Source organism: Camarhynchus parvulus, chromosome 3 (assembly GCF_901933205.1).
Source record: "Camarhynchus parvulus chromosome 3, STF_HiC, whole genome shotgun sequence".
NCBI classification, from domain to species: domain Eukaryota; kingdom Metazoa; phylum Chordata; class Aves; order Passeriformes; family Thraupidae; genus Camarhynchus; species Camarhynchus parvulus.
The window spans coordinates 103,986,469-104,008,879 of NC_044573.1; the positions used below are offsets into that span (position 1 = coordinate 103,986,469).

General features: G+C 36.8%; 1 protein-coding gene across 4 annotated transcripts in view; it reads right to left on the reverse strand.

Moving 5' to 3' along the window:
• Window positions 1–1,332: 1,332 nt before the first annotated feature.
• The window catches only part of ASCC3 (activating signal cointegrator 1 complex subunit 3), a 253,479-nt gene continuing 232,400 nt past the window's right edge, over window positions 1,333–22,411 (reverse strand). For 2 of the 4 annotated variants that reach the window (XM_030946649.1, XM_030946650.1), the window contains exons 38-42: window positions 12,624–12,775; window positions 11,962–12,112; window positions 5,931–6,137; window positions 3,964–4,142; window positions 1,334–3,871 (exon numbers count right to left, since the gene is read on the reverse strand). In XM_030946649.1, coding sequence (XP_030802509.1) covers window positions 3,736–3,871; window positions 3,964–4,142; window positions 5,931–6,137; window positions 11,962–12,112; window positions 12,624–12,775 — 825 coding nt within the window. In that variant the 3' untranslated portion in view covers window positions 1,334–3,735. Of the gene's footprint in view, window positions 3,872–3,963; window positions 4,143–5,930; window positions 6,138–11,961; window positions 12,113–12,623; window positions 12,776–22,411 lie in introns of all 4 variants that reach the window. The other 2 variants (XM_030946651.1, XM_030946652.1) reach the window with 2 other exon arrangements.

Here is a 22,411-nt window from a genome sequence, read left to right on the forward strand (position 1 = left end):
AACCCATTGTCCATAAATAAGCCTCTCAGAGAACTGATGCCTCCTGGAGTAGTAATCAAACTGTCTTAAAAATACCATGGACTCTTTTTCTTGACTGAGGGAGAAACACAGGAATTTGGACTCAGGCTGCAATGAGTAAGGGCAGATGCACATGGGATACTTCTCTTTAGGTGTGCTCCCCAGACCGAGAAAATTTGAATTACATAACTTACATTACGTTTTGAATGCATCCTACTCTTTGAGTGTTGAAGTCTCATACTAGGCTCCAGGGTGAAGGCTGATAAGAGACTTCCTGAAGTTATCTCCAGGATGACCATCTGGAGATGATCTCTAGAAGCAATGACAAGAGGAATTTTGGGTCATCCGCATAAACTCCTGAATTCATCTGGGTAAGATTTAGTCCTTCAAAGATTCAATTTACAACAGAAAAAGACCTGCGGTAGTGAGGATGGCTTCATGTTGCCACTGATACATTCAGTACCTGGGCTACAACAGAAATCTTAAGTAAGGTTCTAAATAAAAAACTGCGTTATAAGAGCTCCTTCAGAAGAGATGGGGCATGGTGGTACATACCCAAACCTCCTCTAGCTCCTGCTGGGCACTGCTGTGATGCTGTTATCAGAGTAGGACAGGCATGATGGGAAAAGATGAAGTCATAGAGGCAGACTTAAATATGTCTTGATATACAAGATGTGCCTATTTTTTGTTGCTTTCCAAGTTTTGGAAGAAGTCTCACACTGGAACAGGCATGCACTGACTGCAGCTGCTCCTAGAAGGGGAAGAGGAGAGCAAAAATAAAAACCTACTTACAAACCAGAATGAGCAACTCAACATTAAAAATTTCTCTGTGTGCTGTTTCTTTCATTTATCCATAAAGGTGATTATTACATCACTGAAATACTTTTCATTTATTATTATTATTTTTTAAATTCTGTTTGGTATTCATACTTTTGTTAGACAGCTATTCTCACTTTTCACCATGAGATACCACTGCATTGAACACATTCATTGTTCCTTCTAAGCAGCTGTTACAAATGTATCAGAATTCTTTCTCTTGGATTTTTCAGCTAAATACTGATCCTAATCAATTTGCTTAAATTAATTCTGTATTACTTTAGAATTTGTCATCATGAATCCAATACTTTCGTAAAAAAAACCCAGAAATTATTCAAATATGCTATTTAGAAATGCCACCTAACTACTTCTAAAAACAATTAATACACTAGGAAATACAGTATTTCTAAACCAAAGCACAGATGGCACAAATGACATTACAGAAACTCTTTAATTGATTAATACCAAATACTAAAGCTATTGTCTGCTACTCTGCAGTTGGACTTTCTGTGATGTGCATTTACCAAGCAACAAGAGCTAGCATCACTATGTTGGTATGCTTGACTGCGGCATAGCTCTTTTTCCTAATTAATTAAAATTGTTGAGGGACAATGTATTGTTTCAGCCAAGTTTTCCAAAGAAAAAACTTAATTTCTCTGAAAATTTAAACTTCCAAATTAGATGAAACAATTCTCTTTAAAATGGTCTGACACAATGTGTGAGTAACAAACTATTGCCAAACTATTGCCTAACAAGTTGAAAAAATCTGTTTCTTCTGCGACACAACACCATATTACATTGATATAGTCTAAATGGCAAAGGTGGCTTTTGTATTATCTATCCATCTCTAAATTTAGTGACAACTTTTTCTATTATCGTCCCATGTTTTTAGGCACATTTCTATAGGTAATATATTACCTATAATAATGAAATATTACATTTTTAATATGATCAGGGCATGCATACACTCAAGTACAGAACTGTTCATTTTAAAATTGCTTCCCACAATTTAAAGGTGCCAGATATGAAATAAATTACTGGTTAACTACTGAGCCTTTGAAATCAGCCAGCCTCCTGCTTGCTGCAGCATGGTGCTGCCAGCAGGTAAGAGGTGATCAGCACTGGTAAGGCCACACTAGTGGAGGAGCACCATGTCTGGTTTGAGGCAGAGAGTTGGAATTGTTAGAGAGAGTCCAGCAAAAGGCTACAAAATTGGTGATGAAGGAGCTGGACCATCTCTCACATGAGGAAAGAATGAGAGAGCTAGGATTGTTCAGCCTGGAGAAGGCTCAGGGAAATCTTGTCAGTGGGTATCTGAATGGAAGATGTTGATAAGGACACAGCTGGGATCTTTCCAGTGGTGCCTGGTGACAGGACCAGAGGCAACAGGCACACCTGTTGGTGACACAGAAGGGTCCCTCTTGAACTGCAAGAAATACCTTTTTTTAACTGTGAGGGTGACCAAACCGTGGCACAGGTGGTCCAGGGAGGTGGTGGAGTCTCCATATTTGGAGATGTGATCCTGGCCTCTAGCTGGCCCTGCCTGAGGAAAGGTATTAGACCAGATGACCTCTGGAGGCCCCTCCCAAAATCAGCCATGCTGTGATTCTATGTAGGTGCAGCATCACCCGTGCCATTTTTTCCTGAAAAGCTTCTAGTAACAACTCTGCTGTATTCTTTCATCTGGTGAAATACAATGGAAATGACAGCAAAATGATCCCTTGGAGAGGTAATGCTTATCAGCTCAATGCAAAGCTGAGCAAGTGCAAATATTAATATTCAGTTTAAGGTCTAGTCTATCTGAATGAAGATGCACTGATGTTTCTTTAAGTATGTTGGCTCCAAGTACTTGCTCAGCATCTTGAATCCTCTTGAGGACTGGCCTCAGGATGTGTAGTCTCATCACAAGACAGATGCTGCTGCCTTCTGCCTTCAGATTTATGCCTTGCAGGTACTATCACAGAGCTGAGCATCTCTTACAATTTCTTTTGCCTAGCAGAACCATCCATTGCTCATCATGCCTCCTGTTGCAACCCCCATTACTGGAGCCTCATGCCCCCTTATTTACAGAAGTTAGTCATCCACTTTAGCACTGAGCCCTAGAACAGGACATTCAATTTTATATTCCTTAGTCCTACAAAATTCAGGAAAAAACAATAAGGAAATTGCAAGTATGTAATATATGTGTATATGTATGTACATACATGTAAAGAGCAAACTTTAATAATTATCTACATAAATTGCATCATTGCTATACTGGAAATATTTTCTATGATTTAGCTTGCCCTTATAATTACATTTACTGCTCATATAATTAATGTAAATTTGTGACATTTTTCTTTAGAATATAATTTTCAAAATGTACTATGCATGAAGAGGATTTTTTTACTACATCTCCCATATTTTACACCTACAAATACAGTGCAAAACATTCTGGGAATATTTTTATTAAACATGAAATATAGCACATCCATCAATATTTTCAGCAGCTCTTAGACCAAATTTTGTATTTTCCCCTATAAATTAAAAAAGTTGACTATTTAAATGTTATTAATAGACAGGCTATATAACACTTTTCAAAATGAAGATGATAGCCCTGAATTTGCACAAATTACAGTACTGTTCAGTCTTTTATTTTGATGTTTTAAAATTCAACTAACAATCTGACTTCTGAGAGAAGAAAGATAAAACAGGAAAAGACAAATCTTCATAAAGGAGTAAGGCCACTGTGGCTAACTCGGTGTCATCAGAGTTAATACAGCAGTCACTTTTGGTGTCCCCATTGTCTTGAGGTTTGAAGTTGGTTCTAGTAAGGCAGATGCATTTTTGGATGTCCCAGAATGACCAGATGTCTTAGTTGCAGGACCAGTTCTTTTGACTGAGTGGACTTTGCAGAGAGCCTTACTTCAGGGCCAGGTGGCTCCTGGCCTCAGTCCCCTCCGTGGTGCCTTGTGCTGGTACAATGTTCAGGTAAATGTCATACTGTTGGTCCATGCCAAGGTAGCTGTCGCTCATGAGATACAGGGTGTAGATACACCTGAAAAGTAAAAGCAGCATTGTTAGTTTGGGAATTGGGTCTTGACTGGTTGGAAAATGTAATAATTAAGAGAATTTGAGAGTTTGTCATACTTTCCAGGAGTTTCTGGAGTATAAAAAGCAACGGAAACAGTATTTCGATTTCTGACATATCCAGTTCTTTTCAGGGCGATAAGTTCTTTTTTATCAACTTCTCCCAATATCAAAAACCATCCTTCATCCTTAACTTTGGGGAATCGAGGAGCCATTGCTTTACTGTCCTGCTTTCCCTGTTGGGTAAAAGAAACAGCTTAGGAAAACTAGAAATCACCTTTCCAAAATGACATTTTTCCTTGAATGAGAAACACCTCACAACCACATTGCTGTCAGTTGTTAGGTAAGACTATAATTTAGCCAAACTAAAACAGTGTTGTTTCTTTCCAGAAGAAGGGTTAAAAAAATAAAATAAAAAACTACAGTCTACAGAGAAAAATCCAGAATAGAAGATATTATTCCACTTAATTTGTAAACTACTAAAACTTGAATGGAAATACTATTCCCTTTCTGTAATTTTATCTTATATATTCCAAATACAGAAATATGAATTGTAAATCTAGTATCTTTAAATAAAGCTAATACATTTTATTCAAGATTAATATAAAGACAAAAACAACACTTAGCACTTCTTGAGTTTGAAATAGCAAAAGGAAAGATTATTTCAGTGATTCTTTAAGACAGTGACTTCAGCTGGAAGCTGAAGACAGAATGATGCACATTCAATCAACATTCATTCTGCGTTTTGTAAAGGGAAAGGTTTTACTGAAGATTTATAGGGAAGAAGAAACACCACCACAGCAATGAAGCTTTATGAACAGTTTGATCCAGCTGTTTTTTACAAAAAAGGGATCAAATTCCAGGAGAGGCTTATAAAAAAGTGATCACTGCATGAAATTACTCTGGTCCTTTCACTTCCATGGCTTCTTCTTAGCAAAAGTCTCTGCCAGTAAATTGGCACAGCAAAAAGAATGATGTATGGATGAGCTTTGGCCCTTTGTTCTTCCTAAAATAAGACAGTTTCCCCTTGCAACTATAGTGAATCTGCTATAGTAATGAAAAAAGTCTTTTGAGAAACAAGAATACTTTTCAAATATAATTCTTAACTAATATAAGATAACTTCAGGATTTTCAACAGCACACATGTATCTCCAATATTATTAAAATACAATTGTCTTAAGAGTCTCAGAACTAACACCTAAAACCATTCTCCACTTTTTTCTTCGGCCCTCTGCATCTCACTAAAATGCTGGTAATTATAATTCTTAACTATTTGAAATGTTAGAGAAATTAATTACCAAAATTATAACTATGGTGGTCCATATGTCATTCATGGTATGTAAATGACAGAGAAAGGCCTGGATAAGTGAGTGACAGCTCCATTGTCAGCAGTGCATGAAGGCAGGTCCAGCTTTCTTCAGATCTGACACACAGGTACAGCCAGGTACTGCTGCTGGGGCAGAGCAGCTGGAAAACAGTGCAGCTCCTGGAGTTTCTGATTTGGCACACCAAGATTTACTGAGGGCCCAGTGAGCTGACCAGCCCAGGAGGCAATGAGATGTGCTTTAAATGGGCAAAGGGCTGGGACTGAAATGTAGTGGGAAAGAATTGTATGTGGAAGTTGTTCTAGGAGCTGTTCAAAAAAGCATCAGATGTAAAATATAAGGAAAATATTCTCAGTAAAGGCCTGAGGATGTGTTACAAATAGAAACATATTTATAGGTGTGAGTCTGTGTGCAGTTTGGAAGCACCTGTAAACATAACTGGAATGCTTATAAATTAGTTTGATTTTTTTTTCTCATTGACTTGGTCTAGGATTTTACCTTAAGAGCCTACTTACTATCCTGTTGCAACCTGAAAGAAAGACATTTTCTTTACTATGAATACAGAAAAGGCTTAGAAAGTGCTTAGAACTTACATAATACTTAAAACATAAAGAAACCTATTTATGACGCATAAAGCATCACTGACGATATAAATGAATTATTGGACACTTGTCCAGGGAAGGAAATGATAAATAAGTCTACCTGGTACCCCATCTGGGTTCTGTGCAGGTTTATTTGGAGCACATACTCTTGATCAGCATGCAGTTTGATCCATCTCTTATCATCTCGTGTGTCTGTTGTCCAAGAAGGAACAGGTACTTCATTCTGCGGCTGAACTGCATCATCCCAACTGCCCTTAATGCTCAGACTGACGTTTAGAATTGGCAAACGGCACAAGAAATTCCAAGCCTGTAGAAAAAACAGATCCATATGGATTATGAGATAATCTATACAATCATTGCCACTCTAACAATAACAATTCAGTGTGCAGTCTACATATTTATTCTATAATAATATTTTATTGTGTATTAGAATATATATAATTGTACAACTCTCAATCATAAGCATAAAATACCTTTCATTAACCTTTTATGCTACTTTCTTCCTAGCAAATAAAACAAATGTGAAACTCCTCAAGCACGTTACACATGCCTTGCTAAGATTACTGATGTCTGAACACAGAAAAAATTCCTTACTGCTCCCGATTAAAGTATTTTTTCCCTATAAGCCACTTAAAAACTAGTATAATTAAGTTTTAAATTAAACTTCCTTAGCATAATCCGAAAAGAACAAGTCACTGCAGTGCTAATTAGCAATAGGCAAACCTCAGAGAGTTCAGAGGATCAGTTCAGATAATTAACCAAAAGTTCAACTGCATATCCAAAGTTATCCCTATTTTTTTTTTCTGAGGTTTTCTTGCATCGATCCTCATGAACTCTCCTTCTTAGAGGCTTCCTCAGGAATTTTAAGTCTCTGCGGGCTCCCTTGAACTGCAACAGGTCCTCAACTTTCTCATCCTTGTGCAGAGAACTGTTGTTAGAGGATACAATCTGTGTAGCTCAACATGACACTCTTAACCTTAAAAAGGCATCCTGAATATGCAGCCCTATGTTTCTCTCATTTTGGTCTCTATCAGACAAGGAAAAGTAGTTCTGAGAAGCTGTGACAAAAATGGAAGGGAGCAATGTAGGCTTTCATTTAGTAAAAAAGAAAATCAGCACGTTCATGCAATGAAATTTGTTAGGAAAAAGAAATGGTATCGGCTGTGGAACGGAGGAGTGATTTGTGGCCTTTCTATGGCTGACAAAGATAGATGAGGATGGCACTGGAAGAAAAAAACTAAAGACCAGGAATCACCCTCTGCCCTGTCATCTTTCCACTCCATCCCCAGAAAAGAACAGGAATCAGCATATATGAAAAGCTAGAGGGTGGGAAGGAGAAGAAGGAAATAAGAATATTGGTCTTGGAAAAGAGCCATCAGATGCCAAAATGGGAACTTGTGGCAATGAAGAGGGTAGGCACAGTCACATGGGCAATAGCATGGAGCAGAGATGTTTTATCTGGAAGAAGACTAAAGCATATTTTATTTTTCAAGTATGGGTTTGACCATGTAGTGTTTCAACAACATGTATTTTCATTTAGATAGTGTCTGATGTGTCTGATTACTTTTTCTGCGCTGGAAGGCCTAGAGGCCTAATGAAAGCTCAGTTTGCTTTTTGCAAAAGACATCATTGCCACGAGTCATACTGACAATAATAGCACATGGAGTCATACTGACAATAATAGTCTATGTCAATACATGATTAGGGATACAGCAGCTCGGGAAAGCAGACCTAAGGTCGTGCTGCCCTAGGAAAGGTGGTGCTGTCTCTCTCTCCTGCGTTCTCCCCACCAGCTTGCTGTGCCTGTCTCCATCCCTGGCATGTCAGCATTGCCATGCTGGGATTGCACAGCTAGATGGATCAGCTTGCTAATCATTTTGGTGACAGCATGAACTTAGATCAGCTTAAAGCTGATTGTGGCAACATATTCTCTAATCCTGCAACTCTGAATAAGCATGAGCCTTCAGTGCCACTGAAAGAAGTGGTCCAGCCTCCTCCCCTGCTGGCACAAGCATTCACGTAGCCACTTGGCTACGAGCCACTTTGACTGTCAGCGAGAGGGCTGATAGGATTCCTCCTCCTCCCCTTGTCCCCAGATGCTCACTCCCACCTCCTTGCCTGAGGCAGACACAGCATTTGTGCAGCTGTGTGGTGAGCTGGGTCAGGGGAGGTGAAAGCGGCACGGGGAGGGCAGGACTGCCCATTTCGACTGCAGCACAGGCTTATTTGGATTAAAATGGCTGCATTACCAGAGTCTGGCTGAACTAAATGAGAAAACTGGCTTCAGCTACAAACTAATCTCTCTCTCTCTCCTCTTCTGTGTATTGCATGAACAGCTGTATCTGCTCAGTGCAGAAGGTGGGGACGGCCAGCTGTGAGCGCTCAGGAACTGCAGTGTAAAAGCAGGGGACGCAGATGAATTGCACCAATGTTCTTAATGGTGTCTTAGCTAGGAAATGACAGGAAAATTATAACAGAAACTAAAGAGATAGCACTTTAAGGAGGTAATACACATCTCTTTTTCCCAACTCTGAAATAAAATGGGGGAAAAAAGACAGCACTTTGAAGAAGGTGAAAAAAATACCACTGACATTCTTAACTAAGTCATTGTTGCTAGGATTTTGATACATATAATACACAAGACTACTAACCCCTTTTCCATCAAATCACACAGAATGACAACTTGAGTAGGAACATCTCTGGAAAATTATTTTATGTTCAATGTAAAGGTTTTTAAGAAGAAACTTAGGGTAGGAACTCTACAGACTCTACAGTGACTGTGTCTCTGTGTGTATAAGCAGGGTATTTCTGCTGAGATCAGGACAGGCACCCTGATAGAAACCTACCTGGCGATCACCTCTTTGGTTGTACTTTAGATATCATTTGTATCAAAAGTACATAAAAGCCTGAAAGCTTTTATGTGTCTCAAAGGACAAGACCTGTTACAAATATGTTAGAACAAAGTTTAATTTCAGCAGAGATCATAATTTAATAACTCCTTTAGTGGTATTACCTGTTAGCTTCACCATAGTCCGGTGAAGATTATGATTTGGGCTGGTTTATGTCACACAATCCCAACATAATCTATTTGTCAAAGGCTTCATGTCATCATGCAGTTTTTACAACACAAACAAACCAAAGTAGCTCTGAGTAACTTTCTAATTAGATAAGAAAGCAGATTTAATATGTCATCTTATGATGGCTAGTGACAGTTGTATTTGATGATCTTAAGGGTCTTTTCCAACCTAAAGGATTTTATGATTCCTTGATTTATCATGTCTTGTGTATTTGAAAATTATAGGCAAAGTTAGTATTGCTTGATCATTGATACAGTATGCACAGCAGGCTGCCTTTTTATCATGCATGCAATGAGGGGGAAATGAAGAAATGCTTTTCTCACTAAGGAAAAAAGTCAAGTAGTAGCAGGTGAAAGTGAAAAAAAGATTATAGGAACACAGATACTTCCAGAGTAAAAGTAGATGATACTAAAGTACAGATAATATTTATTTATTTTCAATCTTGAAGTTTCTTTTTTCTCTTTCAAAAACATCAATATCAACTAAATATTTTAAAAGGTGCTTAATGCCTAAGTAATTTAGAAACAGAAAGAGATTTGTTAAAGAAATATGATTCACAATGAATCACTGAAACCTAGAGCTTTGACCAAAGAGTGGGGTTAGTCTAAATAGTTTGAATTTAGGTTGTCAGCTTTTAAAGCTCCCCTGACTTTCAGTGAGGTTTGGAATTATAATACTAAATTCTGTAAAATTAAACTCAGGCTCCCATGTGGCTTAGGTACTTTTTGACAATTTTAATGTTTTTTTTTACTGTATAGAAAGACATAAGAACATATCACCTCCTTTTAAATATATCAACGTACTCAATATATACATGCACATATATACTATACATATACATTTATCTACCAAGCCCATAGATTCAAATTATAACCAAATGAAAAATTCTTCATAAACCTCTGGGAACATCATTAGTATTTTTGCCAGTAATCTGTCTCCCCAGGACCTAGCCTAATATTCCAAATCCATGAGCAGCTTCAAGAGCTGCTATTTAAAAATTAATTACCAATCTGCTTAAAAGGCATTTTCTTTTTTCCAAATGTAAAACTTCTTCCTTTTCCCATCTGCCTGAAATTATGTAAAGCTTAAGCTGTTTTTACCAGTGTCTTGCTAGTAATCTTTAGCTTTAAGATATGGGTTCAATATACTTTGAGTGAGAAGTAAAAGGTTTTTTAGGAAAAGAATGGTTTTGGCAATTTAGTGTCATATTTACCACTTTATTTGGCTCTGTTCATGTCTGGTGCCAGAAGGCTAAGCTTAAACTCTGTAGTCTGATATTCTTTCTTTATAGAAAACATAGAATATAGATGCTGAAGAATTTTTCTCTTGGTTGGCCCCTCTCTATGTGAGCACTGAAAGACTTTGCATATGAAGACACTCAACAGGCAGTCTCAATATGAATTTTAATTCTCTGCAAGGTATTACAATAGTTTTAAACACTTTTTTTTTCTATAAAAAATACTGCAAGGAATATAACATATTGGTATAAAGCTGTCACATTTTTAATGCCCTGTACAACACAGTCATGGCTTCGCTATACCCAGTACAGCCATTCCCAGCTCATGGAAATGAAAGTTTCTCCTCACATGATGGGAAGACATTATGTTTTTCCCTCTTATATGCATCTGTATTTACAAACATAGATATATAGAGGCATAGAGTCACTCACAGTGTGAACATAGACACCACATACACGCAAGCTATTTTTGAAGAAACTGCTAAGACATTTCAATACCAGCCAAACATATTTATCTGAGGATTAATCTTCATCTATTGAATCAGACGAGAACACTGCCATGCATACAATTATTTAATTAGCAGCCAAATCCTCTGCCAGTCAGCAGCCGTTCCAGGCATACTGATGGGGCAGTAGATGCAAATCTCACAGTAGTACTGCTTTTTCTCATTACTACTGCAATTAGCACTTAAATTGATGCTTTAAACATACTAATTTCTGGAATAATTCAGGATTTGTATGTTACCTGGGATCGCCTCACTGCAGAGACGACACCAGATTGCTACGCAAATTGAAGCACTTTTGAGCCAAATAACCATCATCATATCAGACAGAGCCAATTTGCATTTGCTTTTAAAGATAACAGAATGGCAATTTATGCAAATAAATTAAGTAAGTTTACTTCTGAGTTCTCCCTGAACTAATTATAACAATGTTCTAATTTTTTATCACATCTGAAAGTTGGACTGAAATCAATGTGTATTATGTTAGAAATCTGTTGTTAAAGGAAGCCTTTTTTTGATGTCAATACATTTTCTTAATTCAAAATTTTGATGTTAATTTGGTTACAAATGCAGATGTCTGTTACAGACATTTAAGTACTTTTCTTCTTGTTTGCATATCAGTAAAAGGTTTAACTGAAGCTGAACAGTCAAACTGTCCTTTTAAACATTCAAATAAAAAACATTTGAAGTATCGCTTTTGAAGTTTTCATCTTTCCTACATTTATTTGAAATCAATAGGCTTAGAATGTGATGAATGCTATGGAATATAGCTATCCTTTGCTGTGAATGCCTTGAAAATGAGACTTTAGCAGCTCAACATTTTGGAACAGTATTTTTTTTCCCTCCCCTGTGAAGTATGAAATTTTCATCGTCTTTTTCTGTTTCAAACAGAAAATGAGTGCTGGATCTTTTACTAAGAGTATTCTCAGAAAAAATGGTGTTTGACAGACCACTTCAGAAGCCAGCTATGATGACATTTGCAATGCATGTATTCCTAGAGCTATGAAAAGGTGGATAACACTCAGCAGATTGAATGACCTAGAGAAGCATCTTTAGAGCAGAGAGATGTGGTAATATCATCCATAAACCAGAGTCTGTTACTGCTTAGCAGGGAATAAGTGAGAATAATATTAAGAAAACAGACAGAGAAGAACTTCTGTAAAGACAGCAGTACCTTGAAATTAGAGCAATGAATGTGTTGCACTTTTATACTGAACGTCACATGGTATTTACTGAAGGAGAGAGAATATTTCTTTGCCCAACTGCTCTTCCTTTCCAATCACAATGATAATGGTCACAGATAGAAAGTGTTACCTGTGAAATGTGTGCTGCTGGCAACTCACTGTCCACAATGGAAGCAAAAACATTCTCTTTTCCTTCACAGGCAGCCATTAGTTCGGGAAGACACTCGATAGGTCCTTGGTAACCTCCATGCACACTCTTCCTTTGGCCTTGGCTCCACTTCCTGATACAGACAGCAAAACATATGCCCAGGGACAGAAAGCAAACATTTGTATTCAGTTGTTTTGGTGGTAAAACTCAATACTGCATTCTGTTTTTAAAGGGTGGTCATTTATTTTTGGTTAGCATTAATTACTGCATCATCTAAGCATCTATAGAGCTTTGCATTATCTATGATGTTAAGATGGATACTAATGCAGTTTTATAATGGATTAAAATAAAGAGATAATTAACATACAGAGTTAGATTTGTTGGGACTTGGAACCCTTCCAGTGGTCTCTTGTTAATTTGTCTGGAATCACGGTTCTCAAAATAATCTGTGGGGGTTAATTAATCAATGAATATTGAAAACAGAAACAGAAAATCCATTTGGGAAAGCATCACTGTGAAAGACAGAGCTCTGCTTCTGATTCGTTAACAAACATTCTCAGGCACAACAATGCCATCCAAACACCATCAGCAGCAGGAAGTAGAAATAAATTGGAAACCTGCTCATGCTTAAAAGAATTACATACCGAAAAAGGTAAAGATGCTGGAGCTCTACATTTGGCAAAGTAAGCAGGGATGAGTCATGTATCCATCTACCCTGAACCACCATCTGCACCAGGTTGGTTATGTTCAGAGCAGTCACCAGCCAGCCATGATGTGCTGCTACATCCAGCATTGCCTAAGCAAAGAGACACATAATAAAAAAAAACCCCACAAATATAATTGCACACCTGGTTCATACAAGGAACAACATGTGATTCATGTTTAACATACAGTGATTTCTAGGCCTTAACATAAGAATTTACTTCAACCTCTATTGATGGCAGTTAGGCACTTTTGGAATTAACCTTGAAAAAAGATGAATTAAATCCTCTATCACTGTCATCAGTTCTAACTCTTGAAATGGTAATTTACACAATGGTTTTGGGGGTGAGAACTGAAGGTAAACTCTTTTCCTTACAAATAACTGCTCTTTGACACAACTCAACTCAGAATGAAGGGGAAAAAATCTCAACATTTACTGTAAAAGAAAAGGTCACAATTAATGGCAGTATTTATTTATATTTTGACATGACAGCTTTCTCAGAATTACATAACTATTCAAAAATCCTTGAACTCTTCAAGAACAACACCGATATATTTACATTTGTTCAAAAATTAATACTAATGTCATTTACGAGTAGCAATTATTATTTCTATTTTAACTAAGTACTTAAAAAATCCCTGGAATTGGACTAGATAAAAGCACTAAAATTTAGCTTAATAGCTTATTAGAGGTTTTGTTCAACACTGACACATAAGTTGAAATCTTGAAGAAAGCTTACAAAATAGCTTATATTTTACCTATGGTGACTGAAAGTGATCTGAAACAAAATTAATTTCACCCTTTGCACTGTGAACAGTTGACTGGCTTGAGAATGAGGGTGAGGGATACTTGGCTGTCTCTCCTTTGGCATCTCTATCATCATCCTGAAAAGCTTCCCCAAAGTACACAGAAAACACAAGGAAACAAAACCCCCCTATGCAGCTATACATGAGATTTCAAAGTGTTAACAATCATCCTGCCTTCCATGCCTCATAAGTTTCTGTTCCATTTCTATTTCCCATGTTTTGACAGTACAAATAAGAAGTACACTGTTTATTAACAGTATACCTCTTATTTGTATAAAGATCTAAAGCTAATTCAGTATGGATTTGCACATATGGCAAATGGCCCTATGGACATGAAAAAAATGGTTCTGCTTGCTTTTTTCCTTGACTGGACTTACACTCTGTTTGGTTAGTCTGAAAGTGAATTTAAGAGTTCTTCCAAGGAAAAAAGAACCAAACATGAATTTTTGGTTTCAACTTTTTAAAATAGTAAACGCAGCTATTTGGATATGTAACATACTTTCCACCCTGTCTATAGTACAATGAATGAATTATTATGATTTATGAAAGCATTTCAGCTGGTGAAAAAAAAAGCTAAAATGTATTAGTTGTCTTGCTTATTTTGTTGTTCAATAACATTATGATCAAAATAAAGAGTGGGTCCTCATATTAAAACACTCTAATTCACATTGGAGTAGAAAGTCATATATTTAACAGTAGTTTGCCATGGAGAGAATTTAATATTTGATTGAAATACCAGAAAATAGTTTTTTTAAGAAAGCAAGGAACATTGATATATTGAATCTGGTGTGTCGAACAGTTCCAACACCTTTTTAAATACCATCTTGGTGTTAGGAAGGTTGTAGTTTGATTTTAGGACTAGGCTTCAGATGTTTCCATGGGTTTTTCTTGTAAACACAAATGATATTGTTTGATACTTACTTAGGCAGCAGACACCTGCACCATTTTAACTTATTTTCCAGCCACTAGCGTAATGAGGAGAAGCTGTCTGTGTAAGTCTTTACATTTAATCAAATGTTTTACAGACAAACAAAAGGCAGCATTTACTTAAGGCAAACTAAACAGTGAAATCTTCTTTAAACAAAGGAGTTGTTTACACACGCAGAGCTATTTCAATTAAATTACACTGATTCTGGAGAAATACTGACTTTAAAGACACAAGTTAGTTTCACTCCTGGCCAAGTCACACAGTTTATTTTAGCAGTTTACAGTGCAATTTCCACAGGTTTTTTTTTTTCCAGATCAGGGTGATAAGACCAGTGACACTTAGAAAAATACTTGAAGTGTTACCCTGTATTACCCAAATGTTGTCTCATTTCTCATGAATGGTGGATAAAGGGCCTTTCAGCTAATAAAGATCCAGATTTAATATTTAATTTTTTGGAGGAAGAGTCATAGCATCCTGAAACTCTCTAACATTCCTAACGACCCTAAAATTAGTACCTCACAACACAATCTTACTGGTTTCAATTTTCTGTCTCTTCACTCGGCTTGCCAAATTGATTTCCATGTAGGATTGTTTTCACTGAATGGAAAATAAAATTATGTTAGAAATCACATTTGAAAGGAGAAGCTTTGTGGCCTGCAGATTTACGTGTTGGTTCACATGACATTTACTTGCATAAGGAGGGAATGTTCTCAGCATCAGACGAAGTCAGTCTTTGAAACTTACAAGGTGAGTTGCTCTTTACCTGATTTCACATTTTAAAGTATATTGAAGACTATCCTTACAGTACAGTCCGTGTTTCTGAGCAGTCTGTGTTGCTGAGACAGTCTGGTATCTGCCTCCTGTTCTCCACTACCTGATTCTTGTTCTTTTCTGCTATTCTGACAGCCTAAAACATCATGTTCCCCAGTGATGATACTGCTGCACATATGTGAAGAATAACCGGTGCACACATATCTTGTATTTTCCATGAGTGACAAGAAGAATACAGCAAGTTGTATTTTTAGTCAGCATGAAGCAGTGGTATTTCATAGAATGCTTCTGGAGATGCACACATAACAGTATTTACATTGGTTTTTTTTTTTTTTTTTAATCTATCCTTCTCTCCCCTTTTAAACAGAGGTTTGAAAAGGGGAAGAGTGAAGATGTAAGAGAAAGATAAATCTAAAACAAGCTATACTTTGAAATTAACTGGAGGATCCTTTCACATAGAAAATCTCCTAGAAATTGATAGAGGCCTACAGACAGATACTCCGTAGGGAGTAAGGAAAGCCTGTGTGTGTGAGACTCTGTGTTCGACATTGTTATAATGAATCCACACGGCAAATCCTCTTTTCCTCCTTATTTTCTGCTTCTTTACCCATAGAATTTATTCACAGCATCTCTATCTGGATGTGAAATCCAAGACAGTGACATTGTGAAAAAGTCAGAACAATGGTAAAGTTGGCTTGTTTCATCTGCTGCCTTGGAAACCTCCACACATTTTGTTTTCCTCTAAGTGTAAAACACAGAGATGCTTGATACTTAAATGGTTACTGAAATTCCTATAAATACTCAAGGTAACAAATTGAGTTATTCCCCTATTTCCAAACGTAAATATAAGGAACTAAACAAAGAATATAATACAAACCACAAAATTTTAAAGTATTTAATACTTATATTATCTGATGAGTAATATATTTAGTTTCTGTGGTTTATCTAGTTGCTACCTGTTTAGCTTGTTGTTCTTTTTAAGTCAAAACCAGTATAATTTTATAGAAACTTTTAAGCTTTTATTTTGCAAAATAGTAAATAAATTCTAAATATCTTAGAGTGGGTAAGATTGGAACAGATTAAGAGTATTATTCTAAATAATATGAAACGACACAAACTGGTTACCTGCCTTTCTAGCCTTAAGAATTTAAAGCAATACGGGATAATTTCATCACAGAGAGAAATTTAAAAGAAGAAGACAGAGAGTGCAACAAGTGAAACAGGAAACAGTAAAGATGCTTTAACTACAGAAAAAAAACCCACATATTTTTTGGGGGGTTAAATTAAATAATAAAAAACCAAACCAAAACAAAAAACACCCCTCTAAGCCCGCCACATTTTAACCTGAAGTAGAATAAATGGACTAAATAGATGGAGTCAAGGGAATTATTGGTTGTTATAATAGAAACTATGTTTACCATCCTCTTATTTGGGGCTCCTTCTGCACTTAGGAGAATTAAAAGCAGATGCCTATACTGAGATGGGTTTTCATGAAAGATTCAGGCAATAGCTCTTAAGCCTTCCCAATGTCATACTTGGACAGTTACAAAGTAATAACAGCAATTAGTGACACCTCCTTTACATTTTGTCTGTTACTATCAAAACCAGCTTGGCTTGTACCAATGTGGGAAGCAATGACCTAATAACCACGGCTGGGGCAGCACAAAAATGCCAGTGATCAGCAGCTCATTGATGTAGAGGTTGTCAGGTATGGCAAAACCTTTCATTCTGATGGTATTTGGAATTGAGTGTCAAAAAATTTGGATCAAAATCTTGCTATTGCTGTCATCATTCCAGGAGTGCATTAAGACAAAACCATCAGCATCTACGATCAGGTTTTCATCCTCTGTTGTTCAGGAGCAGCAGCTGCTTATCCTTAGGTATGGAATGCTTCAAGCTGATCAAACTGTACCTTTCTGGTCTGACATGAAGCTGAAATTTAACAGTCTGTCTCTTTCTAGCCAAAGTTATTACCGATGCTTGGAATTTAAATGATGGTTTATAATTCTCTGGTTTGAGGGGAAGCAAAGATGGAGGCAGGATGTGGAAGGGGTGAGTGTGTGGCACTCTCACTGACAGCAAAACATTGCTTTTCTCTGGTGTTATTAAGCACTCCCTCTATGTGCTCAAAATAAATTGGAATACTAAACTGTTCCATAATGAATATACCCCCCCACTCAGCCCCACTCATTTAGGAGATTTTTCAGGCTACTAAAATATCTTGATTGCTAAATTCTTTCTTCTAAAGACTTTTAAAAGAAGTTTTTATAAACACTGTTTTTGGTATTACTTTCACATCCTTCATTTGAAAGTCAGATACTCTGGATCACTCTTGTACGACTGGGTAGGTGGCAGGGGACCAGACTAAAACTAGCAGAATTTCTGATCTACCCAAATGACTTAAACAGCTTTTTCCTTTAAGATAAGCTATTGAAGTGTTAAAAGTGATACAGATTGCATCTCATTAACAGAGCCTGCATACTGCTTAGAATAATTTCTTCTTCTTTTTGAAGTCACCTGTCCTATAACTCTGAATATATTAAGCATTTTGACTTAAATCCTGTAAACATAAATGTTAATATTTTGTGGATAAATTATATTTAAGCTAAGTGTCAATGAAGCTATAATGATAACTGGTCTGGATACAGAGGCAAGGTAAAGAACTGTAAGAAATGCCATTCCAGTTCAGAATTACACCTGTGACTACTCAGTTAGAAGCTGAGTGCCTACAGTGATGCCATTGGTGGCAATGACTTCATGGAAAGGGACTAAAACTTCAGATGTACTCAGGGTGAGTTACATGTCTCAAATTTATCTACTTTTAAAAGATTAGTCTTAGCTTCACAGTCTATGACACTTTCTTTAGTGCTTTTATTAATGAATTTGAAGTTTAGTCTAGGACTAAATTTCAGTTACATGTAGGAGTTTAAATCCACAGGTCTATTAAAATTATTAGAATTGTGCTTGCTTACAGCTGTTTAAGACTCCAGAATTTATGTGAGAAATATTTATAGATAATAGACAAAAGGATATGCATTTTACCTATTTTTTAAAAACTATGAATTCAGAATAATAACAATTTTTTTTCAACATGCTTCAAATGTAGGAAGCCTTCCAATACATAAGATTGTATTATGATCCATGTGTGACTTGAAATTCTGCTAATAGAAGTAAAACATTTTTTCATATGTTAAAGCATGCCATGTACTTTAAGTTTCATGTTTTTATATAAATCATGACTATGATGCTTCAATTACATAGCTCAGAAACAGCAACTGACTTGAAAAGTTGGAATTTATTTGAAGAAATATTACAGAGAGTTTAAGGTCACTACCTTTGGTATGTATATATCAGTAAAACAGGTATCTACAGAACCTTTGAAATTCAGAGGTCTAGTTCAAAATGACTTTTTAGAAATGTTTTAATCTGGGGAGGGGGGTAGTTCTTTTAGATCAATTAAATCACCCTTGCACAACTGCGTGGTTTCAGCCTACAGAACATCCCCCCTGTACTTCATCAGAGATATAGTGAATAAGTTGTAATTAATCCTATTCAGGAGGCACTCCTTTTATACTGCCCTCTGTATCCTACTTCTCTTCACATTTTTTTTACAAGCATATTGAGTGTCCTCTTCCATATGCTCTGCTACCCCCTATGAGAGACTAATTCTTCATTCTCCCATCATCATAAAGGTCTCACTGATGTATGCAAATTACAACCTTCCTAGCTGCTTCACAAGATTCCTATCCCTGTATTCATCCTTTAGCCTCCATAGTAACATTATTAGTATTTTCAGAACTGGAGAAAGGACAAACCATTTACTGTCTACACTTAGTGGAGTGCAACCCTTGGGTTCTTACTGATTTCTTTTAATAGTATTACAGAAATAAAAGCAGCTACCGAGTGTGATATCAGCAATGTAAACTTGGTAGGGCAGAACCCATCACTCAGAACTCATTGAGTCCCAATAGCCAATTTATTTTCAAATTGCTAATTAATAAATTGATATTTTCTACTATACCAGCGAACCGTAAAAAGAAAAAGATGTTTTTGATAAGAATCACTTTGCAATAAGTCCCAATTTCCTAACATAAACAATGTCTTAATGCCAGCACTTGTTTCAAATATTACACAAATCTACCAAAACCCATGAAAGATACACAGCATCTTTCTTATAAAAAATCTGTTCTCTTTACAGTTTAGAGTCAGTTTTAAAGTAGGTGTGTAGTATTTTGCCAATAATCAAAATTTTTTTTAGTGCATTGACAAGAATCCTTTTCAACAGCAACAGTTATTCCCAGTAACTTTCTCCTGAACTTTTAGCCCCTTAAGGTTAGCATTCAGGAAGCTCAGCTGCTGTCTAACAAACTTAATTAATCAAAAAGTCATTTCCGAGCTGTAACTATGAGTAAAAGTGCTTCAAGTGTGCTAGCAAGCCTACAAGTTAATCAAAATGCTAATGCAGTACAAATTAAAGTTGTGATTAACATTTCACAGTAGCTGCTTAAGTGAATTGATCACACAAATGGGTTAAGCATTACTCATTTCCTCCAGCCCCAACTGGGAAAAGGTTTGTCATGGGTGGGGGAGGGATCAGGCACAAGCAGCACCAAATCATCATTAAACCATCACCAAGGTGCTTCCATACACCACATCACTGATTATCCACAGCAAGCAAAACTCCAGCACCACAAAGGTAACCCTCCCTTCTCCCACATATATACCTACACAACACAAGCAGGAAACATTTTCAGCCCAACATGTCCAGGTACTTTCCCTACAAAGTGATCCATTTATGTTTAGTATCTATAAGTGAGCATTGCCACACAGTATAAGCACGACAAGATTTTTTTTCTTATTCTATTTTTTCCACACTCCTAATGTGCAATAATAGCCATACAGCCATGAAAGCAGCCAGTATTTAAGTAAAATTGCAAACATTGTGCTACCACTGGAATATTACTGCATACACAAAGAATATGTGTAGCAGCTGAAGAGATGTGGCCTCTGCTCTTCACTTGTTTCTGAGTAATCCTCTGCATTCTCAAGTTAATTTGATTCTCTTCCCTTCGTTCAGTAAAGCTGCCCATTTATTTATAGCTGCCAATGCAACCATTACACAAAAAATACGCTCTTTCCCTGGACACTTCTGGACAAATCTTACTCACACAACTGTAAAATAGACCATTCCTGTAACTCCCACTACCTTCCAGCAAGCAGTTGGCACACCTGCACTACCAACAAGCAATACATGAGCCCAAATCACTCTTAGGACCTTTAAAAACTTCTCCACTTCCTCATAAGCAGAAAAACAAAAGATCCAAGGAACTTGGCTCTCAAAATCAATAGTTTTAGTGGCTGTTATGAACTGAGGAGGTTTCGGGATGATGAGAAATGCAGAGCCAAAGGACATTTTCTTTCTTTGAGCCTCAAAATGGCAACATGGGCTCCTTTGCCTTTGCATGGCCAGAAGTACTTTTGTGTTCTCCTTCTGAGGAGCCACCACCACCCACCCAGCACAGCTGCAGTAAGTATTTTGTGCATAAGGCAGCTCTTAGCTGAATTGGGCAGCATATTTGTGCAATATTTGACAGCTCTGAACATGTACCACAAAGATGATCCTCATAAGAACTATAGCAAAAGTTGCAGTTTAAATGACCAGAAACAACTTTAACTGGTTTAGAACAGCTAAAGCAGTATTATACACATCACCATCTAGCTAAGGAAACACAGTGCTTCACGTAAAGAGTATTTTTCTTTCCTACCAAAATCAGATTCTCCAGAGGACTAACATGATGGGGAACGACAGGGCATTAGTGATAGCATTGCAAGGTCCTTGTTACAGGGATAGGCACATTTCCCACGCAGAGTAGTCTTCTGCAGTTTGGAATCTGTTTTCATGTCCACCTTCTCTCAATGCCCAGCTACCCTACTGAGATGCGTTTAACACATCCATAGGTAAACACTTCTCAAAGGTTAGGGCTGAGCTCCATGGCAGTTCTACTCCTGGCAATTTTAAAATATTTTATCAACGATTATAGTACAAGTGGAGGCTTGTGGCCAATTCCAATGCAAAGCCAACAACTGTCACATTATTTCTGAGAAGACACTGCCCTGCTGAATCTGAGAGTGATGGTATTACTGCCTCAATTATCCATTTCAATTAATGCAAATATAGGCAATAGTCTTGGAACAGCAGAATAAGAACTGATCGCTGAATACACAGTCACAAAATATAAGGCTTGACAAAGGAAGCAATAAAAGAGATTAGATTTAGTTTCATGTATTCTTAAATAAGATAGGAAAAAAAGGTGGAGTATAGTCTTTACAATAATAATTATGTCTTATAAAAATGTTAGAAAAATATTTTCATTAGAATTTTTATTATTTAATGTACATTCTCCTGAAAGAAATGGAGAAATGTTTGATTTTGAGAAGCTACTGGAGTCTTCAGCACCATCTTAATGACACCTCTAGCTTTTCTCAGTAAAAATAACAGAGTGCTAGGCTTGAAGAGAATATATTGTCTATTGTAACTCTACTAATGGTATCTGAGGTAAATAAAAATTAAATGAATTGGCCAAGGTCACACAGGAAGTTGAAGCAGTTTTTTTGAGCCATGGGAACCTCCTGCACTTTATCTGTGAGAGCCTGTCACTGATAACAAACTAGATTTTAACTTGAGGTTTTCAGTGTAGAGAAGGGGTCTTTAGCCTAGTCAATGCCTCAGTGGCCATTCATTACAGAGATGGGAGGGGAGCAGATAGGCATTCACATTCCAAAAGGCTACATACTGCTATTCCCCATATTTCTGCAATAAAAGGAAAAGATTCTGCATTTCATCCTAGGTATATAAATACTAAATCTTATCTTGCTATAATGAACTCCACCTATAGCTAACAAATGCTAACCATTGGAAAACTGTAACAAAATATACTTCTTCCTTTTTTAAAATGCTAAAAATGATATTCCCCTATTAAGCCAGCACTGTAAGTCTGCAAATTCTGTTAAATGCTAAAGACTTGAATATTTTACCATAAACATGAGAATTCTAACATAGAGCCAAAACTTTTAAGACACCCAAGGAAGAATGATTTAAGAGTTGTTTCATAAATTTTTCATTACAAGTATAGTGGAATCTTACCTGGAATCCAGCAGCTACATTTACCTATGTAATGCTGCTGACATGGTTTTCTGCTGGACCAGTAACAATACTCAGCCTAA